The sequence below is a fragment of the Phascolarctos cinereus genome, unplaced genomic scaffold (genome assembly GCF_003287225.1).
Source record: "Phascolarctos cinereus isolate Bilbo 61053 unplaced genomic scaffold, phaCin_HiC Scaffold_2;HRSCAF=192, whole genome shotgun sequence".
NCBI classification, from domain to species: domain Eukaryota; kingdom Metazoa; phylum Chordata; class Mammalia; order Diprotodontia; family Phascolarctidae; genus Phascolarctos; species Phascolarctos cinereus.
Window position 1 is genome coordinate 161,887,987 of NW_027555625.1, and position 24,373 is coordinate 161,912,359.

At 35.8% G+C, this 24,373-nt stretch overlaps 1 protein-coding gene across 4 annotated transcripts in view; it reads left to right on the plus strand.

The window, feature by feature from the left end:
* KIF16B (kinesin family member 16B) overlaps positions 1–24,373 on the plus strand; it is a 350,941-nt gene that overhangs the window by 72,672 nt on the left and 253,896 nt on the right. For all 4 annotated transcript variants that reach the window (XM_020986360.2, XM_078149707.1, XM_020986316.2 and 1 more), the window contains exons 11-12: positions 11,456–11,521; positions 16,241–16,300. In XM_020986360.2, coding sequence (XP_020842019.1) covers positions 11,456–11,521; positions 16,241–16,300 — 126 coding nt within the window. The remainder of the gene's footprint in view (positions 1–11,455; positions 11,522–16,240; positions 16,301–24,373) is intronic.

The window sequence follows — 24,373 nt, forward strand, 5'->3', positions numbered from 1 at the left end:
TTTGTAAAATGTCATTATGATGCAGAAATTCATAAAACTTAATAATATTTGTTGTATTTTAAATGTTGCCATAATATGACTTCCTGGAGCATCATGATCATCTATTATTGAATGCATACATTTTAAGTGAAACTGTCTTATTTCCAGGGCCTCATGATGCTCAGGTAACTCAGCCCTTTGGATAAGCTCCCTCATAAATTTGCCTTATGCAGAATTTGATTCCATATAGCTTTTACCAGTTGTCTATAACATGAAAATGTAAATCTGTTGTGCTAGGAATAAAAACTCTGCTTAGTTACAGCATAAAGCTGCTTTTGCAGGAAATCTAAAATAAAATTTTTTGAAAGTTGACTTTCAGTCAGAACAGTCAAAAAGAAAACTTCTCTTCTGCTCCACATTCTTAGGCAGCAAAATATACTATGCATCCTCCCCCACCCCAAACATGATTATTAATATATCTTATGTAATTATCTCTAAACTTAAAAAGAGTTTACTGATCATGCTGTCTTATAAAGTTACAGTCAAGTTACTTGTGATTTCTGATAATCTTGGAAGTAGTCAGTTAGCTCATAATAACTTTGCACTAAGGCCATGTGGGAAGTAGGATAAAAGCTTGAATTGAATTTTGAAGTTTCTTGAGCCATGCAGTATGTTCACCTTTCTTCCCTTCAAGATGCCCAACAACTATTGGATAAGAATGATTCATTGTGGTGAATAGAACTTATATTCTATTATGTTCTTAGAACAAATGTTCTAAGTTCCAAACATATTTTCTCTTTTGGAAGCTTCCATTTGTGGAATGGAAAACATTAGAATGGGGGATAAATTCCTCATGCAGGGTTTGTGATTGGACTCATTCTCTTACTCTCCATGAACTTGAACTTGTAGGGTCATTTGGATGGGAGATCCATGACAAATTTGCCTTATGCTGTATTTTCTAAGCCAAACAATACTGTGGACCGGTATAATATTTAAATTCTCTCCTATGACCTGTTCTTCTTTTGCATTTAATTCAAGGGGTAGAAACTGGGAGCAGACAGGAGCCAAAGTAGATGGAATAGGAGTCAGTGTTAAAAGTATGGATTCTAAGAAATAAGGACTTTTGCAGTAAAAGTTTGCAAAGCATTCAAAATCTCCCTTGGTTCATAGACAAGTACTAATTTTCAGTATACAGTGAAAAAATTGAGGATACATAAGCTTTTCAAAATGATGTTTTGATGAGAACAAAATTTTGTATTTGTACCAAAAATGCTGATGAAATTCTCAGGCATCCTCGTACACTAAACTTTGTTAGATTGCTGAATTGCTAATTAATTTATGGAATTATGAAATGGGGCAGGCACACCCTTTCCTGGTCTTGTCGGGAAAGATCATGATGGCTTCAGTCATACTTTAATAAGACACAGAGGGTGCAGGGATAAATGGCACAGAAAATGCAGAGACAAATGGTATGGTATGGGGTGGTGGTGGTTATAGAGGCAAACAGTGTGAGGATGGGGATGGAGTGGTGCAAGAAGACAGGCAGCGTGGGGAAGATGAGAAGAAAGGCACAGAGAGTGACCCATGTAGTCAAAGATTAGAATTGGGTGCACTTGGAAGCATGGACTCTTAGGAGTATTTGTGTGGTAGGAGTTTAGGGGTCTCATTTTTATAGGATACTGGTGAGGGACAGACTATGCCACCTTGGGGAGATTAGTTCATTGACTAAATCACCTCAAAGTTGTTTGTAAAACTTTTAAGTTAACATATCCATGTCATCTTAAAGTTGTCAGCACCATTTGGTGATTTGTTGGTATTACTGTGGTTGTATGGAACTTATCTGAGATTTACATATCATAGGACCAAAAGCCCCTGACAGCAAGGTATGGATGGCTTCCCCTGATTTAGCACATATTCTCAGGATGTGCTTTTTGGTTATTATGTGATGGCTTGCAAATTATGCTCTTTTGATCTTTGGAATAATCTGTACGTGACTTCACCTTTGTGATCTTACTTTTTGCTATTACTACTTTATACTGGATACTTATAAACTTAATTATTATGTTGACTAGGCATGGTTGTCAGGGGGACAAGAACAAGATAGAATTTTAACACAATTATGAGTATATGAAACATAATCTTAAAGAATTTGAGTTAAAATTAATGATTTCTGAGAAGGTAGAAAGCCTTAACTTCCACAGTTTTCAAAGGTGGAAATTAAATTATAATGCCCAATTGGAATTTGTCAATTTTTGTTGTTTATTCCACACATGCCAATTAGGGAGGAGGGAAGAGAATAAGAAAATAATTAAAATTCAAACTATAACAAGTCATCCTTTGTCATATGTTTATTGGTGAGCACATCTGTTTTTCTGCCATTCTCTGTGCTTAAAGCACATTGTGAGGAAAAGGAGCCAAACTGTAATATTTTGTTCAATCTGGGATCTCATTGGTATGGGTACAGCAATGTAATTCATCTCCTCCTGGACAGGTCATAACCGATCCTCACCATCTTCTCCTGTGCAGTCCTGCTCTGAATCCTGTCATAAATCATTAATAGAGGATCTGTGTGATGGCCTGGAAGAAGACTTTTCTCTTATGCATTTTAAATCTTGGGGAATTCATGAGCAACACTTGAGCCATCTGTCCATTATCTTTCATTTTTAAACATTTTTTTATCCATCTCTTTTGCTTTTTATATCATCTCCATTTCCAAATATATGCCTTCTCCCATGGTAAAGATTTAAAAGGAAAAGGAGGTGAAAATAATTCAGTAAAACCAGCCAATGCATCTACTTGAGTCTGACAGTACATTCAGAACTTTATTAAGGAGAAGAATGCAGAGATATGTATATTACCAACTGTTACTTTTTGAAATGTTCTCAGGTTTAGAGGAAAAATCTGGTAGATTATTGAGGAAAAAAACATTTCCTTATTATAAATTTTTACTTTTCTCCTAATTTTTAAACATAATTTTTTGAAAGTTCTACAGGACTCTAAAGTATTGATATTCACCTTGTATTTCCTGGGATGAGAATCCCTTACATTTTATGATGGTTTTAATATAATACTTAGTTATTATTTCGCTTCCTTTTATAGTGAATTAGGAAGAAAAGTAGTCATTTTTGTTTGCATCACTGCTTATGCTAATTTAAAATATGAAAGTCCTTTTGATTATTTTTCTCTCAAAACAATATCTACTGGGACAGTTTATAAATACATAACACAGGCACATAGTCTTTATTTAGAAGTAGTTTTCCAGATTTGCGAACTGAAGGTTATTTGCCTTTTGAATAACCTGCCATACAAATTGGTGCTGAAATACAAGTAATTAGATTTGTATCACAGTTTTTCCAATATAGGCTACATTGGTCACACTAGCCACTACTAAATCCCAGAATTTAGGAAAAGCAGTACCAGAAAGTAGTATTTCATTTAGCAAAAATCATACACTTCCTTCTTTTTTTTTTTTTTTGCTTTTAGGCAATTGGGGTTAAAGTGGCTTGCCCAGGGTCACAGAGCTAGTAAGTGTCAAGTGTTTGGTCTGAGGCCGGATTTGAACTCAGGTCCTCCTGACTTCAGGGCCAGTGCTCTTTCCACTGCACCACCTAGCTGCCCCTCATATACTTCCTTTTTTCAGACTTCAGTAGATCTCTCATCTCATCTCATCGATATGGACATTCCTTTCAGTCATGTAGATCTAAACTCTTTTGTGTTTGCTCATCCCATTCACCTTCTATCCATGTCCTTCCCTAAATCCATAACAGAGGGGCCCAACCAACATGCTAGGGGGCAAGGTAGTATCCACTAGATCTCTTGGTGATAGTTTGATAGCAGTAGAAGAGAAGAGCTGTCCATCACTTATCTCTAATACTACTTTATCCTGTGCAACAGATGTAGTACACAAACTTGCAGCCTATTTCATAGGGAGTCTTTTTGGTAACAATAATGACTCACATTTATGTAGTAATTTAAGGTTTATAAAGCACTTTATATACATTATTTCATTTCATTTATACACCAACCCTTTTGAACTAGGTGTTATTGCCCTATTTGACAGATGGGGAGTCTGAGGCACAGGATCAAAATTCCTATTAAGTGTATGAAGTAGAAATTGAACCAAAAGTTTTCTGATTCCAAATGCTATATTTTCTCTATTATACTTAAACTGTTTTTTATGTTCGTCATCATAACTGATGAGCAAAAAAGAGATGACCAAGTAAGTGTCCCCAGGAAATGGTTCTTGTTGCCTTTGGGCACATGGTAAAACCAATGTTACCAATTGCTCTCTACCCCCTCTAAGGAGAACCTGTGAACCATCCTTCTATTTAATTGCATCTTCTTTGTTCAGTTTAATCCAGTTTTTACTGTGAGAGGCAGTAGCATGGTGTAGTGGATAGAGGGCTGGTCTCAGAGCAAGAAACACTTGGGTTTGGGTTGTGCCTCTGACACTGTTCCAGTTACTTAATCTTTCACTGCTGTAGGCCACTGAGCTATCTCCAGTTGTCCTGATGAATAACTGGGCACTGGACCCAGTTGGCTCTGGAGGAGAAAGTGAGACTGATTAGCTTGCACAGCTCTCCCTCACTCAAAACAAAGTCAATTGCTAGTCATGTCATCATCTTTTTGATGTCACGGCCCTCCTTGAGAAGGAAGGACAAACACAACAACGAGATTTAGGCTGAAGATGTGAACTTGCTACTGCCCACAAAACTCCTTGAGTGCTGCCGAACCAGATTAAAATCTAACTGGTAAATGTTTAAAAAAAAATAAATAAAAATACAAACAACATGCATAAGTTATTTTATTTTATTTTATTTTATTTTAAGTCAATCCTGTAGGGATTCATTTCTGTTTGAGTTTGATACCATGGCTTTAGGCTACTTTCTAAGACTCTAAGTTATGGGGAAGAAAATGACCTGCATTGGTTGAAGAAGTTCCTCAGTGAAAGTCAGTGAAATCACAGTCCGGAAGAAAACAGAACAGTCCCTGGCCTTAATGAATTTACATCCTATTGGGGAAAAATATTATGTGCATAGAAATCTAAATACAAAATACAAAATATTGTCTGGGGGGGAAGTTGCTAGCAACTGGTGGAATACAGTTAGGCTTCCTCAGCTGAACTTTGATTAAAGTCAAGAATTCTGTGAGGGAGAGTTGAGGAAGGAGGGCATCTCAGGCATGGGGAACTGTCTGTGCAAAGGCTTGGATATGGGAAATCGAATGTTGTGTACAGGTCAAAGCAAATTCAGTTTGTCTGGAACCTAGAGTGTGTGAAATAGTGTTGCTGTACAGTGAGTCTGGAAACGTAGGCTGCATCTAGATTGTTCAGGGCTTTCAGTGCCAAGCAGAGAAGCTTACATTTTATCCTAAAGCTAAGAGGGACCTTCTGGAACTTCTTGAACAAAGAGAAGTGTGCTTTAGGGATCTCACTTTGGCAGCAGCTGGAGAATGGGTTGAGAAGTGAGAAGAGTGGAAATCAGTTGGGATTCTGTCCCAAGAGTGAGGGTGAGTGGTAATGAGAATCTTAGCTAGGCTTTGGGCTTTGTGAGTGGAGAGAAAGAGGATAGATGCAAGATATATCTTATGTATCTTGGCTGTAGAACTGACAAGATATGGTTTTTGATTCATTGAGTAAGAGGTGAGAGGGACAAGTTGAGCATGACTCCAAGTTTATGTACTTTGGTGATTGGAAAGATGTTGGTGCATTCAAGGAAAATGAAGAAAAAGGGAGTGTATGAGGTGGAAGGATAAGGAGCTCCATTTTGGACGTGTTGCATTTGAGATGTATATGGGAACTCCAACGAGAAATGTTGAAAAAGAATATGATAATGTGGAACTGAAGTGATATTTGAATCTACTTTAACTGATGAAATCACTGTGACAGAGTGTGGAGGACAGGACCCAGTACAGAGCCTAAGGGTAGATGCCTTCCTTTTGTAAGAGAGTGGAATATGGATGAAGATCATGGAAAAGAAACTGAAGATGAGTGGTCAAGGAAGCAGAAGGATGTCTTATGTAAAGTAAGAGCATCAACACTGAGGTCATTACACATCTCTAAAAGTATGAGAGGTAGCACTTTACAGTTCAAAGTGTGTTGATTTTAGAGTCAGAGGACTTGGATTCAAATGTTACCTCTTCCACTTACTATCTATATGAATTCAGGCAACATACTTAGCCTTTGGTTTCCTCATCTATAGAATGAGGAGGTCAGACTTGATGGCATCTGCGATTTTATGTCAGGTTACAAATTGTTAGAGAAAGAGTTCACATTTATAGCATCAATACTTAAATTAATGCTTATTGATCTACAGCTGTGATTTTTTGGTTTTGTTTTCATTTTCTACAACTTCACCATTGTCACTGTAGATGGGAATGTGAATTGTATAGGTGTAAGGGTAATTTTTTATCTGTTTGTCCATTCTAATCAATTCTCCATGAAGCCACCAGAGTGATTTTCCTAAAGTTTGTGATCATGTTGCTCTCTGTTCCATAAATTTCAGTGGCTCTTTAGTGCTTCTAGAATCAGTTATAAACTCTGCTTGACATTTAATTTCTTCACAATATGGCCTCTTTTGGCCTTTCCAGCCAACACCATCCTCCTCATCCCTCAGGATCGCAACCTAAATGTCATCGTTGACTTTCACTGTCTCTCATCTTCCATATCTGATCTAGGCTTAAGGTCTTCAGTTTCACCTTTGCAGTATCTCTCAAATATGCCCCCCTTATCTCCTCTAAAACTGCTCCCACTCTGATGAAGGATTATATTGGACTATATTACAATAGCCTACTAGTGGGTCAGCCTGCTTCAGGTGCCTCCAATATGTCCTCCATTTAGCCATCTAAGTGATTTTGTAAAATGCAGGCCTGACCATGTCAATCCACGTACTCGACAAAATCTGATGTCTTCCTGTTGCCTTCAGGATTAAATAGAAAATCCTCCATTTATCTTTCATAACTTATCTCCTCCTACATTTCCAGTCTTCTTACACCTTATTCCCCACTACTTTTTACTTTTTGATCAAGCGACTCTGGGCTCCTGGCTGTTCCATGAATGTGACGCTCCATCTCTTGGCTACAGGCATTTTCACTGTTTGTCTCCCATGCCTGAGATGTTCTTTCTCCCCATCTTTGCCTATCAGCATCTTTGGCTTCCTTTAAGTCCCAACTAAAATTCCATTTCTACAGGCAGTATTTCCCAATCTCTCTTAATTCTAGTAGCTTCCCTCTTTTAATTATTTCTTATTTTTTCCCTGTATATAGCTTATTTGAACATATTTGTTTGATTGTTTTTCCATTAGATTATGAACTTCTTGAGGTCAGGGACTATCTTTTGTTTCTTTTTGTATCTCCTAGTGCTTAGCATAGTGGTTGACACATAGTTGGCACTTAATAAATGTTTATTGACTGATTAACCCCATTACCATGAAATGACCAGGAATCTTGCCTTACCTAGTCATGTGTAATTTCGTTGTAAAAATCTTTTTAGAATTTTTATATGGTCTGATGTGTTGAGTGTTGGCCTTATCATCAAGAAGATCTGCCTCACAGAAACTTGCAACACCCAAATGAGTTTAAATAGAGAACATTCTTCTAACATTTTGTTTTTGTTTGGATTTTAATTTAAACCTGAGACTTTAATGAGAGAAAATATCTGACAGAGCATGGACAAGGAAAAATTTCAGAGAGAAATAGGAAATAAGTTTGAGACCTAAAAAAACCCAACCCTTTTTAGAAAAAAAAAATCTGCCTCAGACACATATAGACAGTATGAATCTGGGCAAGTCACTTGGAATACTCTTAGTGCCCTAGGCATCTCCCTTAAGACCAGAAATTGCTGAGCGGGGGAAGGTCTGTGTTAGTTGAGGGAATTTTCTTAGCTCAAGTTAGTTTTCTATTCCAGTGACATCAGAAGTATATAACCCCCCCCAAAAAAAAAAGTTGATGCAATTGTACATGACTGTGGCTTTATGATGTCACACATTTGTTGATTTCAGTTAAGAATTTAATAACCCACTTTTGGATCTCCTTAGATATTTTGTGAATGATTGAATAAATGGAATCTACAGAATCATTTGATATTTCATAGACTGCTGGAAATTGATTACAACAAGGATGGAGAAAGGCCTGATTTCACATCATTTAAAGATTATTTGAAGAAATCGGGGATCTTTAGTCTGTTGAAGAGAAGACTCCGTGCGGACATGATAACTGCTTTCTAGAAGAGGGATTCATACTTTCTTCTTGGCTTCAGAGGGGAGAGCCATGTAGGAACTGAGTGAGAGTTGCAAATTTAGACTGAATCTCAAGGGAAACTTCTTAACAATTAGCTGCCTCAGGTGTATTGGGTTCCCCTTAGAGGGGTTCAAGCAGCCTTGTATCCCTGCTGCTTTCAGTCCCAACTCTTCTTCGTATTGAGCAAGACTGCCCTACAAGAGATATAAAGCCAAGACCTTTTCATATAGTGAAGATGATTGACCATAAAATATACTGGTTGAGATTGAGAATCCCATAATATGAAAGTCTCAGCTCTCAGTTCTGGTCTGAATAAAGACCCATAACTATTTACTCTATCCATTTGATCTTTGTAGAAAGTAAATTAGCCTGCTATATATGGTCGTTGTGCTAGACAGTGGGGATATGAAGAGGGAAACAAACCGGCATAGTCCTCTAGGAGCAGACGTGTGCACAAATAAGTACAGACAGATGGCATTGAAGGAAACCAGAGATTCTAAGAGGTTGAGGTGAGAGGTGGGGTATTCAAGGCCTTGTGGACAGCCTGTGTAAAGGCATGGAGGGAGACAGGAGACGGAATGCCACATGTGAGGCCAGTGTGGCAGAAGCTTTAATTAATACTTCATATTACTTTCAGTGGAAAGCTTATGTGATGTTATGAGACCAAGTTCTAAGGAATCCATCTTTTCAGAATATTCATTCTACTTTTCTAAATTGATATCTAGAGAGCTCTTGACTTTCTAGAGAGATTTCAAAGAGTTCAAGACTACATCTGATTATCTCTGGAGTTTAGTTTGGTAATTCTTCAATTCATTTCAATTCAGTAAACATTTAGTAAGCGCTTAACTACGTGCCAGGCAGTATGCTTAGCCCTCAAAGGGTTTAAAAGTCTAATGGGCGAAGACAACACACAAAGAGGTTAATTGAGAAGCAGGGGGGAGGACCATGGTGTTTTTCTGTGGAGTGCCAACCAAGGAGAGCTCCTGATGGAGAATGGAAATTTCAGATTCTGGGCCTTTATAAAGGAAGGCTTTAGGAGGAGTTTGGTACTCTATCCTCTAGCCCTCTGATCAAAATGGAGAGAGATGACTGAGGGAACTGAGAAGGTATATCAAAAATTGAGTTAAATCAGCGTGGAAATGAGATTTCAGGTGATCAGTTTATCCTGGAGGGAACATGTAGAACATATTCACGTACAGAGGAAGTACTGTGCATCAAGATCATCGTAGCTACCTCTGAGCTAGTTTCTGAAGTTCACACCTTTCTCCTTGGACACCAGTTCTTGACTGGCTGCAAAATATAGCATGGACTTGGACTTCTGGAATCCTCAGGTGGCTTCTAATTTTTCAGAGGCTTGCTCTCCTGACCTTTTAAAACTAATAAAGTTGGTACTTCCAGATTATTCTCCACCTTTGGAGCCATTTCCATTATTGCAGTCGATCAAAGCAATTGTTGTTTGCCAGTTGGTTTTCAGACTGGAACCAGTTATGGAATATCTCTGCATGCTTCATGGTCTCTCTGATTCTGATCAGAGAGTTAGTTAGGACAGTGCATGTTTATATATCGAAGGCTAATATGAAGCCTTCGTTGATATCAAAGTACTTAGAATCAGTGACATTCAAAACCAAATACCTATGGTGCTGTTTGCAGGGGGAAACCAATTATTTGGGCAGCTAATTTCAGGACCTAATTTGGAAAGGATAGGGATGATCAGCAGTGCATGAAGGAGAAACATACTCTCTTTGTATTTTGTCAACAAGGTAATCATCATTATTTATTGGTAGTCAGCTGTGGGTGATGTCTGCATTCATTTTATTCTCTTTAAAATATTTCTTTAAAAAGGCAATATGTGCATGCTTTATTGGACAGATTTTCAGGATATACTTTATTTTCCTGATTATATGATTCCATTTTTCCTAATAGGGAAAAGACCACAAATACTTTAAAACCAAGAGGATCATTAAGGGTCATTAAGCAAATCCAAACTGAGAAACCTTTTTCCCCCCATTATTTCCCTCTATTTTTTGTTTTTAAAAAATTAACAAGCATTTATTTTTACTCTCTACCATTTCGCTCCACTACCCCTTGAAAAAACAAAACAAAACAAAATCCAGGTAACAAAAATACAAACAAAATAAATTCCTATGTTAGCCATGTCTAAAATGGGTATCAAATTCTTCATATTGAGTCCATTGCCTTTTTGTGAGAAGATGGATACTATTCTTTATCACTGGTACTCTGTTATTGTACTTGATTATTGTGTCGATTAAAGTTCTCAAGTCTTTAAACATATGTTTAAACATATGTGTGTATATGGTGTTGCTATTGTTGCAGAAGGGTAAGTGGGGGAGAAGGGTGGGCAGAGAGAAGTTCACTCTGTTGTATTTTTACCAAATATGATTTAAGCTCTAATAAAAATCAGATCCTCTGATAAACTTAATATGAGGGTCTACTATAATGAATAGTAATCTCATTATGAAGCTATAAATGGTTGTGTGAGACAATACAGACCTAACCTAAATTAATTAAATTTGTAATGCTTGATTAAATAGGCAGGTGTTCTTAAATGCCCATTACAACATATAAATTCCTATGTTATTTTTAGTGTGGACAATCTCACAATTCCCAGAATATTGTATTCCAAATGTCGCCATGGTTCATTGAGAATATTAGTTACCCTAAGTTTCAACACGAAGTTTGATTTCCTGTGGTTATTTATTTTAGTGCTTATAATTAAAAATCAAATTTCTATGATAAAAATCATGTCCTATGTACATGCAAATTTGAAACATTTATTGATAGAATCCGACATTTCCTTCCCTTGCTTTATTGAGAGTCGATTGCTCTTTAAGAAGCAAAGTTATTAAAAGGTATCAGATTTAAGAAGGGTATACAAATATACATGTGCATATGTGTTTGTGTATGTATACATATGTATATTTGTGCATATATACACCTGGATATGTTTTCAGTGTGAATGTTATCTAAAGACTGACAAAATAGTCCTGAATTATTCAAGTGAATTAATATAAGGCAACTCATTAGCTATGTGAATTTAACAATTAATACATTTATAGTAGGAGATCATGGGGGATCATTGTTCCAGTCGTATCTATAGTATTAAATGGATAATACTGCATTATACAAATTGTTTGTCCTTTCTTATTCACCAGGAAAAAAATGTGTTCTATACCTTACTACTCTTTACTAATAATTATGCTCATTTATATTTTAATTTTAGATTGCACTATTGGACTCACCAACAGCTTTAAGTATGGAAGAGAAACTCCAACAGAATGAAGCAAGAGTAAGTACTAGCTTATCACATTCTCTATAATGAACCTCTATGAATCATGTGCCCTTTCTGTATGCATTTTATTTTAGTATTTGACATTTGAGACTTAAATACATTTTTTTCTTAATTCTGCCTTTTCAAGAAAAGTGAACATTTGAAGAGAAATACACTTTTGCTCTTTTTTTTTTGATATGTTTTTTGGATACAGGTTTGTCGTGTAAGAAACTTCCTCTACCAATGTGGGAAATTCCCCTACTAATGCAATTATGCATTCAGAGAATTGCCTAGGGTACTGAGAAGTTCAGTTGCTTTCCTCCGGTCTCTGAGAATTGAATGTCAGAGACAGTGCATTAGATTGGCAAGGTTTTTGAGGGCAAGGACTGTCTTTTATCTCCTTTTTTAACCTCCAGTGCATAGCTCAGTGCCTGGCACATAGCATATACTTAATAATTGATTGGTTGATTAATTGATTGGCTTGAATCCAGGTATTCCTAAATCCAAGGCCAGCTCTTTGTCCATTGTACCACGTTGCCTCCATTGTTCTTATGGGTCTGGGAAAGGAATAAGCATTTATGTAGTGCCTACTATTGTCAGGCACTGTGCTAAGTATTTTACAAATATTATCTTATTTATCATCACAACAACTCTGAGGCGGGTGCTGTTTTTATTCCCATTTTATAGTTGAGGAAACTAAGGTGAATAGAGGTTAAGTGAGTCTGCCAGGGTCACACTGCTAGTAAATGTCTAAAATTTGCATGACTTGAAAGTTGAAATATCTTACATACAAAATAGTGAACCTGAACTCAGATTTATAAGAGACTGAAAAAATTGGAAGGTCATTTGGGCTATCTAAATAGTATAGAAATTTACTCATCTGCATGCACGTAATTAAGCCAAGAATACAGCAAAAGTTCCTGTAGCCAAAAATCATGGTGACTTAAAAGTGAATTACATGGTAAACTAATGCCCATCATCAAATTACAAGTTTAAAAGTTACTTAAAACATATTACATCTCTTTTCTCATTCCTTTAAATTGTTTTTCCCTCATGAAGTAGTCTGAAATTTCGTACAGTCAGGTATCTTATGAAATCAGCCTACTTCCATTCTATTGCAAACTGAAAATAATATATCTAACTTACAAATGTAAAATAGTTTGAAAAAATAATTTTTGAAAGTCAGTGAGGGCATATTGATAGCTGTATGTACTTCTGAGTACAGGTAGGTGCTTGATTGAAGGAAACAAGTATTTATTAGGTTAGCTTAGGCTGTGGATGGGAAGAGCACAGTGCAAGGTGTGGCGATGAATAAATAGGAGAATGTAATAATATTGGCAAATGAAGGTGGAATGGTCCATACTCTAAGGACTAAGTAGGATCTGGGTGAGGTGATGTTTTTTGAAAACTAGTTTCATCACTGCCTGATTAATTAGAATATATTTATATTATGTAACGAGAGAAAGATTATGGGGGAAAAATATTTTAGAAACAATTTTGGCCATATTTTGTTTCATGTTCCAAATGATTAAGCTTAAGTAAGGAGGAAGATCAAGGTTTCCTTCTTAAAGGAATTTATAGGCATCTGTCTGGCAAACAGATGATCCTAATGTGGATTATATGTAGAAATAGCATTAGTATAGACATTCATTTGGAATGACCATTTTTCTCCTGAAATGTTTACCATTTTAAAACTAATTCTAGTTTGCACACTGAAATTCTTTAATTGCATCTGAATTATATTTGAGAGGCAGTGTGATATGGTGCCTCTGTAGCTGCTAAGAAGCTTGCTAGGAAGGTGGGGCTCAGATTCTGCCTCTACTACATGATCTGTGTGTGAACCTGGGCCAGTCCCTCAGCTGCATGTTCTTTGGATGCCTCTCTGAGAGGAGTCCAGAGAAAATGCTTTCTTGCCTTAGGAGAGGAAGTTTCCTCCTGCCAGTGAAATCACACATCCTGTTCAGATAATACTTATCAGGAATATTCAGATTAGTTTAATAAAAAATGTATTTGTGCTGACAGAAACCTGCTTATCTGTCTTGCTCAGAAATCTTGCCATGTTTTAGCAAGACCTCATTCTAGTCTTTTGATATTTTTGTTTAGTTTATGTTATTAGTATTAAAGATCGTTACCATAATCGCAATGATAAAATTGCAGCTTTTAAAGAAAACTGTGTCATAATGATGGAAGTTTTTTTCCCCAATAAATATGTGTGGATTATGGTAATCAAAGTTTCTGGCAAAATACTTGAAAAATGTACAGTTTTTCCTGTTATTTGATTATATTTGAAAGGGATTAGATAACACTTCCTTTGATGAGAAATTTCTGGTAGTGTGGATATTTTGCATTTCAAAAAGAAATTTCTAACTAGAAAACAGCTGCTAACTCTTTATCCACAAGTGATTTTGTACATTAATTTAGTATTCCCATCTTAATTTCAGTCCTTCGAAGAATGGTATTTCAAATCAGCTTCTTTGTGCACATTTTTTCTGAGTAAAAAAAACCCCACTATTGAATGTCATATAATTTGTATTTTAATCATAAAAGATATCCGACATTGAATTACCCCTTAAGACTTGGCCTTAACTGTGGAGTGGTTAGTACTATTAATTTTCCTTTCAAATCCATTAAGAAAGGTGGTGTCAGTAAAGCAATTCAGTACTACATATAATTTTTTCCTTGCATTCTAAGAAGATTCTAGATGTTGGAATTAAGTATTTATTCATTTATTAAGTAGTATATAGGCCTGTTAGGAGAAATATTAGTTCCATGCTCATGAATTCTGAAAGTCCTCTACCTGTTCATAATTTGCTATCATTACATTTTCCCCACTGACTTATGAGCCTGGACTCTATTTTTTATCCTTCTTGTGATCTCCAGTACCTCTGTTCCTTGGTTTTTTCCCAAGCCATCACTCCTGCACTGACTACACTCTTTCCTTCCCTGTTGTCACCCTGTGTTGAACAGCTTTAACTCTGTACTACCCTTAAGTGTGGAAACACTTGAATCTCTTTCCCACTATCCTGTCTGTCACCTGTCATGCCTTTATAATCCCTAACCTTGGATTACTCCTACCATATGCTGTCTTCAGTCTTCCTCACATGCTGCTGAATGAAACTAGAGAAAATCATGAAACCATGCTGATTGTGTCCACTACAAGTTGCTGTTACATAATCTCAACTGGGCCCTCATATTGAAAACAATTCTGTGAGTTAGGTGCTATTATTATCCCCATTTTATGGATAAAGAAATGAGGTCCTAGCGAGGTCAAGTCACTTTACCTGGGTTGCGTAGCTGGCTGAGGCAGGATTCAAATCCAGGTCTTCTTGATGCCAAGTCTAACACTCTACTTAGTATACCAACATACGTATTTTTCTTATTCATCTAGTCATCTCTTCATAGGATTTTAGAGTTGGAAAGGACCTAAGTGGTTATCTAGGTTAATCACCCTTTGTTTTACCAATTAGGAAATTCAGGTTTGCTCAAGGTCACACTTTTGACAGGTACTCAAACCAGAATTTAACCTCCAAGATCTTCTGAATCCAGATCCAGAGCTCTTTTCCCTCTACCCAAGTGTAGAAACATAGGAATTAAAGACATTCTCAGTAGCATGGATAACTAAAAGATAGACCTCTTTACTGGAAACTCTAGTAGGGTTGAAAAAGAAGAGTGAGGAAAGGAGGGATGTCAGCAGAGATAGAGGTGAACAAAATTTTGAAAAGATGAAGTCTTCATAAATGCTTCTGAGCTCCTCTAGTTCATCCCTTCTTGTGAATGTTTTATCTGCATAGTATCTACTCCCCTTCTGTTTTTTTCCTGTATTTTCTAGGACCTAATTTAAGGATTACATTTGTACATTTTATGGTCTATTTTAATTGTTTTTTAAACTATTGTGTTATTACAGTATTAGATTACATTGGACTATCAAAATATCCTCTTTTACTTTGAAAAACAAATTTTCAACTAATACTACTTTGCTGTAGTAGATAGTTCTGGACAGTTGCTTGAGGCTTAGGTTAAATGACTTGCTCAGAATCAGAAATCTAGTATTAGGGGCAAGATTTGAATCCTGTCTTCCTGGCTTCAAGTCCGCCACTTGACGCATTATGCAGGGCTGCTGCTTATTGGTGTGTCAGGTCATAGACATTTGAAAATGTACATCCAATATATATTTCACAATTATGGAAGGCAGTCGATCTTATTACATGTCTACCTTTATTGAAATAGCAACTGAGTCATAAAATTTAAAAAAAAAGACAGGATTGAGACTTAGAAAATCTATTAATTAGTGACTGGAGCAGATTATCTCTAAAAGATAACTGCCATCTCAGATTGTCTAATCATTATATGTAATTATAAACAAAAGTAAATCACTATTTCCTAGTACTTAAAGTATAGTCAAGCAAAATTAACAATTAAATAGGATGCTGCCAGCCTTGATTATCTAAGGTTGATTAATATCTATGAAAATAGCTTTCATTTGTACAGTGCAGAGTTTAAAACTCAGAGCCACATTTGCAGCTTTTCATTTTGTTAGCTCTTTGACATAGAAGAACAGTTATAGAATGACATAAAATCCTTTGAATTATTTTTGGGAAATAGTTGGGATATTTTGCTTAAAAATTATAATATATACCATCATAAGTTGTCATGGGTTTGTAAATTTTGTTGGGTAATGAGAGAGTCGCAGAAATCCTTTTTCACTGAACATTCATTAAATATTTATTTTATTTTCAGGTACAAGAATTGACCAAAGAATGGACAAACAAGTGGAATGAAACTCAAAATATTTTGAAAGTAAGAACTGATCATAACTTAAAGTGACATTTTGTCTTCAGACAATTCTTTTCAACCATTGCTATCATGTACTTTGCTGGAAATAATGTGAGTGAAGTTGTTTAGCCTAGTTTGAGTTCTTTAAAAATTGTCCTGTGTGATTAGGAGTAAGAGGCAAATAAGCATTAAAGTTACTTTGGGTATTTGTTATGTTTATGTTGAGACTTGTGAAATCTTCATCCTGTTGGATCTTTTCCATTTTTGACACAGCAAAGCACAGAAACTTATTGAATACGCAAAAGCATTTAGCACTTTAGTACATCTATATGCTTGTGCATATAGTATGAAATGTGTTATCCAATGCAAAAAAAAAATCACTTGAAAGAAACTACTATCTTTAAAAAATTTGCATCTATTGCATGATTGGTTTTCAGGAATTGCAAAACAAATAATTTTTAACAGATTATTTCTTACCTTTCCAAATCCTAGACAGAAGTGACGTAAGTTTCTGGCAGGAGAAATTACAGAACAGCTATGTAGCAAAGAGAACCTTTTTACAACCTCCTTGATTACAAGTATAAGATGCTTTCTGTTTTCATTCTTGTCCAACTTTATGCTGATGCCATAACAGTGGCCTGCCTGTGTTGAAAGACTCTTCTTTGGTTGAAAATCTAAGCCTGATATCTTTCATGTTATTCTCTTGTGATGAAAAGTGATAAAAAGACTGTCATCTTAGGATTCCTATTTCTGGCATATTGAGAAGAAAATGTTTTCTGCAGAACTGAAAATGGCCTATTAGCAAGTTTCTTTTTGAATCATCAGTATGGATATGTAGCTAAAATCGAACTTATACATTCATCAAGTATCTCCTATGTGCAAGACCCTATGCTAGGCATTCAGTATATTAATGTGAAACGAAATGTAATCTTTGCCCTCAAGGAATTAAACTTTTTTTCATATAAAATGTAAGCCTTGTCTTTAAGAAGCTTTAAGTGGAATAAGTACAAATAAGAACAACATGGAAAGTGCTGTGAGATGCTATGGATAAGAGAAAGATCACTTTCACCTAAGGAAGTCAACGGGGAAGGTTTATTGGAAGAGGTTTTATATGGCTTGGCCTTGAAGGAAGGGAGGGATATGATCTGGACAAGATAAAGGCAGTAGATGCTGAGGACAACTTGAGCAAAGGTGTAGAGACGAGATAGGATGAAAATGCATCACTAAGTATTCTGTTTTGGTAGAACCTAGCATATACAAAGAGAAGGATGTGATGAAAGGAAAGGTGTGTTGGACCTTGGATGCCAAGATTAGAAGTTATTTTTTTCTTGGGTAGATTTTGGAGAGACACTGAAAATTTTTGAGTAGAATAATGTGATCAGAACGGATCATTATGAAAATCACTTGGCCAAGGATGTGGAAAAAGATCATTTAGAAAGTGAGAATAGGCTAGTAAGAAAGGAAAGAGAGAGGATTCTAATTTGAAGGCATATTAAGGTTAAGGTTAAGAGTTCTTTTTTTTCTTTTGTTTTTCTTTTTTTTAATATTCATTTAAATTTTTTTTTTGAGTTCCAAATTTTTTCTTTCCCTCCCTCACCTCTCCCCTTCCTGAGACAGTAAGCAATTTGATATAGGTTATGCATGTTTAGTCATGCAGAATATATTGCCATATTAGTCATGTTGTGAAAGAAGACACAGACCCAAAGGAAAAATTTAAAAAAAGAAAAAAAAATTACAGAAAGTAAAAAAAATAGCATGCTTTGACCTGCATTCAGACTATTAGTTTTTTCTTTGGAGGTGGATCGCATTTTTGTGAGTCCTTTGGGATTGTCTTTGGATTGTTGTATTGCTGAGAATAGCTAAGTCATTCATTTAGGTAGTCATTATACAGTATTGCTATTATTATGTACAATGTTCTCCTGGTTCTACTCACTTCACTTTGCATCAGTTCATGAAGTTGTTCCAGGTTTTTCTGAAATCATCCTGCTCATCATTTCTTATAGCACTGCAACATTCCATTACAATCACATACTACAGCTTGTTTAGCCATTCCCCAATTGATGGGCATCCCCTTGGTTTCCAAATCTTTGCCACAACGAAAAAAGCTGCTATAAATTTTTTTTGTACAAATAAGTCTCCCTTTTCCCCCTTTTAAAAAAAATCTCTTTGGGATCTATACCAAGGAGCAGTATTGCTAGATCAAACAGTATGCATGGTTTGATAACCCTTTGAGCATGGTTCCAAATTGCTCTTCAGAATGGTTGGATCAGTTCACAGCTTCACCAGCAGTGCATTAGTGCCCCGATTTTTCCACATCCCCTCCAACATTTATTATCTTCCTTTTCTGTCATATTAGCCAATCTGATAAATGTGGGGTGGTAAAGAGGCCTTACTTTTTAAGGATAAAGGAGATGTAAGCCTTTATATTGGCAATGGGACAAGTAGATAGAAATTGAAGATGAGAGTCTTTAACTAAGCAAACTCCCACAGGACATAGGAATCAAATATACAAGTGGAAGGTTTACTCTTGGTAAGCAGGAAAGCTGTCTCATCTTTTTTTTTTTTCCTTTTTGGTGAGGCAGTTGGGGTTAAGAGACTTGCTCAGAGTCACACAGCTAGTAAGTATCTGAGGCTGGATTTGAACTCGGGTCCTCCTGACTCCAAGTCCAGAGCTCTATCCACTGTGCCACCTGTCTCATCTTTTCAAACAAGAACAAAAGAAGAGAGGCTGTGAGGACACAGAGGTTTTGAGGTACGGAGGTAAAGGAACTTATGTTATATAAATTAGAGCAGTGGTTCTCAAACCTCTTTACACTCTTGAAAAGTTGTTGAGAACCTTCTAGAAAGCATTTGTTTGTATGGGTTATATCTATCAATATTTACTGTATTAGAAGTTAAAGCACCTTGGTATTATTTTGAATTTTGATCTTTAGAGCCTCTTGACAGGTTGCCCCCAGACCACACTTGGAAAATCACTGAGATAGAATGTAACTCCCCTTGTTATATGATACAGATTCATTTCCTTAGCCCTGAAAAATAAGTTAGGTAAGTAGCCTGGTACAGTGGAAAGAATGCTAGGACTGGTGTGGAGAAAGATAGCAATTAGACTTCTGTTTCCAGTGCTTGCTAGCTGTATTACTGTGGGTAGGTCATTTAATCTTGCCAAACTTCAGTTTCCACATCTGTAAAATACAGAAATTGTCATAGCTGTAGTCTTTACTTCATAGGGTTGTTGTCATGATCAGAGGAGAGAAGATGTAAAATAATTTACACACTATGAAGTGCTGTATAAATGAGTTGTAAGACCTCATTCATACTTCCTTTTTCCATTCCAGTGTTGAACTTTCTGTAGGCACTTAACTTTTGGACTAGCTTTTGGACTCTGTATTTGGTGACTGTTTCAAAAGTTGTGGTCAGCTGAAAATATAAAGATCTTCCTGATACTTTAAGGAAGATAGATGTCTAACCATACCTTTTGTCTACATCATCACTTCTTGAATACTTTTCAGGCATTTGTATTGCTTTAGGAGCTGAGACAATTGTTATTTTGTGCTATAGTCATATTCTTGGAAGTCTTGAATCATCAGGGGCTGCTGTATTCCTAGATCAAGTCTTCCTGGATACAGAAGTTAGTGAGAGAAAAATGAGATTATTATTATTATTATTATTATTTTTTACCTTCAGATTTTCTACCTTTCCTCCCCTCAGTAGTATTGATGTTCATTGTCCCAAGGCACTTTCTTAGCATTTCCTTTGTCAAGAGAGGCTTTGCAGAGATCTGAGCATCTTCTCATCTCTGTTTTGGAATAATCACTTATGCTGCCACCTCTGGAAATGCAGCCCTTTTACATGCCTCTGATGGCAGCAGGAACTCTTAGAGAGATGGACCCATGGCCTTTGACCCAAGAAAGCCCACCTCAGTTGGCCTTCATCCCAATTTTCCTCCTTGTCAGAGTGAATAGAATAAAAGTGCTCCTGCATTTTAAGAACAGTTTAAATCATTTAACTATTTTTGCAGTCGTTAGTATGCCCTATATATATTTTTGCATAAGAGGCATTTCTATAATGTTGAAAAATTTAAACCTTTTCATTTCTTAGACTGTTGCAGTGTTTCTCTAAATTATTGCTAAGGGAGGTTTATACTGTCATTGTTAGAATGTTACCCACTACGTGGAGCACTCAGACTGTTTTTTCATTTGGTGATGTTTGATTTGAAACCGTGTGTATTTCTTCTGATAATTATTGTTTTCCATAAATCTCAGTTTTTCGGCATTTTAGGGGGATGTGTTGTGGGAGTTTTAGTAGATGAAAAGAAAACATGGTATGTGCTAGATATTAAGGATTTGGTAAAGGCTAATGAAGATAGAGCTGTCTTTCTTCCTGGTACCTTCCAAGCTCCTTTGAGATTTCTTTGCTACTGTCCTGTGGTCTAAGGATTTAGATCAGGAAAGAACCTTAGAGACCATCTCACCTTCATTTCTCATTTTACAAAGGATGAATCCAAGGTCAAGGGAGATAGTGACTTGCACAAGATTGCATAAGTATCAGAGTCTACAATCAAACCTCTACCCGTGAGCAACTGTTCCAGGATACTTTCCACCTAACTATGCTTGCTGTGATAGCTTTTATTGTTATTTTTTTCAATTTGAGTGCCACTTTTTAGTTACATTTGGCATTCTGAAGCCCTGTCTTAATTTTGTATTGGAAAACAAGGGTATGTGGGCTGGGCAGGGAAGGGGACAGATGTTGCAAACTTAGAAAAACAACATTTGAAAGGTGAATTGGTTTAATTTTTAAAAATATTGATGTGTTTCTTATTAAAATTCAAAATAATCATTTTTGTGCTATATATTTTTCTCCTCAGTTTTCAAACCTTGTAAAAACTTTCATCAGCAGTTGTCCGATGACTGAAAGGAGATTGTATTTGTAATCCTAGCCTTAAGATCATCCAAAGAACAATGTTCTGATGCATATGTGACCCCACAAGAAAAAGTCTAATGTAGATAGATTAGGAGACCGTAGAGGACCTCCTCTACTGATCTAAGTAAGGTGTCATCCAGAAACCATTGCACATGCAATGCATGATGACATAGTACCTACTCTTGTAAAAATTAAAATCCAAACTCTGTTATTAAAAATTCCTGTAACTAAGTGAAAAATGGATTTGAATGAATAAACTTTCTAATTTATTTTTATTGATAAGTATGTAACATTTATACATCTCAAGTTATTAAACCTAAACACTACACTAAGACTTTTAGAATACCCTGTCTACACACTATATGCATGTAAAACATACAACTCTTTTAAAAACTCAAATCAGATTTCCTTCATGAGGAGACTTGGCAGCCCATCACTATATGTTATTAGTATGTGCTTATAAGCGAAGAATTTATGAATTCTTTAAAACTGGCTAATCATTCTTACCCCATACAAAGTGTCCTGATGGAGGGAGTAGCGGATTTGGATTGTAGAGATTTGGAAACTAGTCTTAGCTCCTTTTGTGACTTACTGTATAGTAATAAGAGATTTCTTCAGTTTTCTGTGCCATACTTTCCTAGTTTGGAAAATGGAATTACTACCCCATACATTTCTCTATTTTGGGGTTAATTAGATTTTAGAAATTGTAAAGTATTTTCTCTTTATTTAGTAGTCTTTTGTCAGAGTGGCTTTATTGATTTAATCCATCTCACTGTTAGTGCTTTCCCTCTGTTGATAATCTCCGATTTATCCTGTATATATCCTGTTTTTATGTAATTATTTGCGTGTTTTCTTCTGCATTAGACTGTGAGTTCCTTGAGAGTAGGGATTATCTTTTACCTTTCTTTATATCTCTAATGTTAGCATGGTGACTTGGCTCATAGTAGGCTCTTGCTATATATTTGTTGATTTGGCTTTATTTAACCTGACTTCTCCTATTCTGTAACAGCATATTATACTAGCTATTTAGTTTTGGAGTTGTCTTATAAAGCTAAAATTTAACACTACTTCAGTGTATATTTTACTTTGGATTTCCATAGATGTCTTATGTGATACTTAAAAAAAAATAATTGGAAGTGACTCTAAATTAAGAGATGAGATCCAGAACCATTAGTTTTCCTTTTCTACCTTCTTCCTTCAACTGATTTGTGTATCACCTTTTGATTCTTCCACACTGGCATCTTATAATTTTTTTTTAAAGACCCTGGGGTATACTATCATAACTTCCAAATAACTCTGTTAGCTTTTTGCTTTAAAATAAATCATGAATAGTTCGGAGTATAGCATAGCCATCCTAGCAGATGGCTTGCACAGAATTGACTGATTTTGTTTAATGCCTGGCCGGAGACTGAATTGGGAATTAGTAGTGAGACCTTCTTTAGAAGGCTTGGTTTATTTTTTTTTAACATGTCTCATTCTCTACTAGAAAAGATTTTATTTGATTATTCCTTTAGTATTCATAGTCATACACAAGTGTTCTGATAGTTGCTCATGAGGAATTATGGAGAAGCACATTGAGTAACAGCATTGTGAACTGTTTTATGGTACAGTGTAATGTTGGGGGACAAAAATAACACTCATGCTGTAAGTTAACCAGATTTTAATTGTATGGAATTGTATCAGGACCAGGAGGAAGCATGTCATATACCTTTTGTGCAACTGAGATAATATGATCTAATGAAAAGAGCATCTTAAGTGTTCTACTGATTTACTGTGCATGACACCACCTCTCTGGGTCTTAATTTCCATCATTGGTAAATGGAGTTGGACTAGATGATTTCTGAGGTTCCCTTCAGATCTAACATTCTGTGAATCTGTAGTGATGAAGTATGTAATTAGTAGGTACTATTAATAGAGTTTAAATAGGAATTATGCTACAACTTTAATATACCACTGGGGGCAGAGTAGGAATGCAGAATGGCAAATGTCTATAGGAAAAAGAAAAATATTCAATTTAAGAGAAGCTTCCATTGTCTTTTGGAACTTTTTGTATGCAAAGTACAATGAGAATACAACATTTTTTGTTTAGTTATAGTTGGTTTGATTTTCTTTTGTTGTAGAATGTCTTTTAAAAAATTGGTTGTTTCTATATTCCATTAAGACACTTTTAAGTAGTCTTTCATTTTTGAGATCAGATATGGTCAGTAAAACTCATCTCTCTAGAGGAATGAGATAAGAATGAGAACTGGTAGGAGATTTTCTGGCCTTTCTGCAATTTTGAATTTCTAATAGAAAACCTGTACATTTTTCAGTAATGTAATGCATTTGGGTACTATCCTAAGTACTGGCATCACTGTGTAGGCATGCGATACATACGGGTTCATGGAACTTGATTCATGGGTGGTAGAAACTAGTCAGTAGGAAGTTGCCCGGGACTCCAAATTCTTAGACTCTAGAAAATAAAGGGTTGAGGGAAACTCTCTGCATTGGCTGATGTAAAAGTCAGTTTAATCTAAACATTTTCTTTGCATAGCATTTGCAGCTGTGCTTATTTTTTGTTTATGAAAATTAATCCATTGCAGTCATTAGAGTAATAAGAGTACATCCTTTTTAACTACAGGTTATCAGCCTCATTATGAACAAATGTTTAGATATTTCCAGCTTGAAATCCTGACCTTAAGTAATCATGCATGTTGTTTATACGTAGTCACAGTGAATTTAAGGAGATAAAGGATCCATTACTTTCCTGGATATAGTACTTTTAGTAATAATTCTGAATGGAAAACTGGCTTGTTTTAGAAAATAAGTTGTATTGATATAATTTGTTTTATATCACATTTCCCTCAGTATACTTTCCCCATTCCCTTTCAGAAAGCCATCCCTTGTAATACAGTGTTAAGAAATGAAGAATTTTTTTTAAAGGTTACACAAAACCAAACAACATACCAACCATGTCTGATGTTTGTTATATGCAGTACCCCACACCTATGATTCTCCACTTCTGCAAAGGACTTGGAGATGGAGGGGAGAATGTGGTATGTTCTTATGGAGACTCTGGTGTCAAGCTTCCTCATTCAGTTTCAGTTTTTTGTTATTGTTGTTCTTTCCACTTACATTGTTGTAATTATCATGTAAATTGTTTTCTTATTCTGCCTTGTCACTTTACGTCAGTTTATG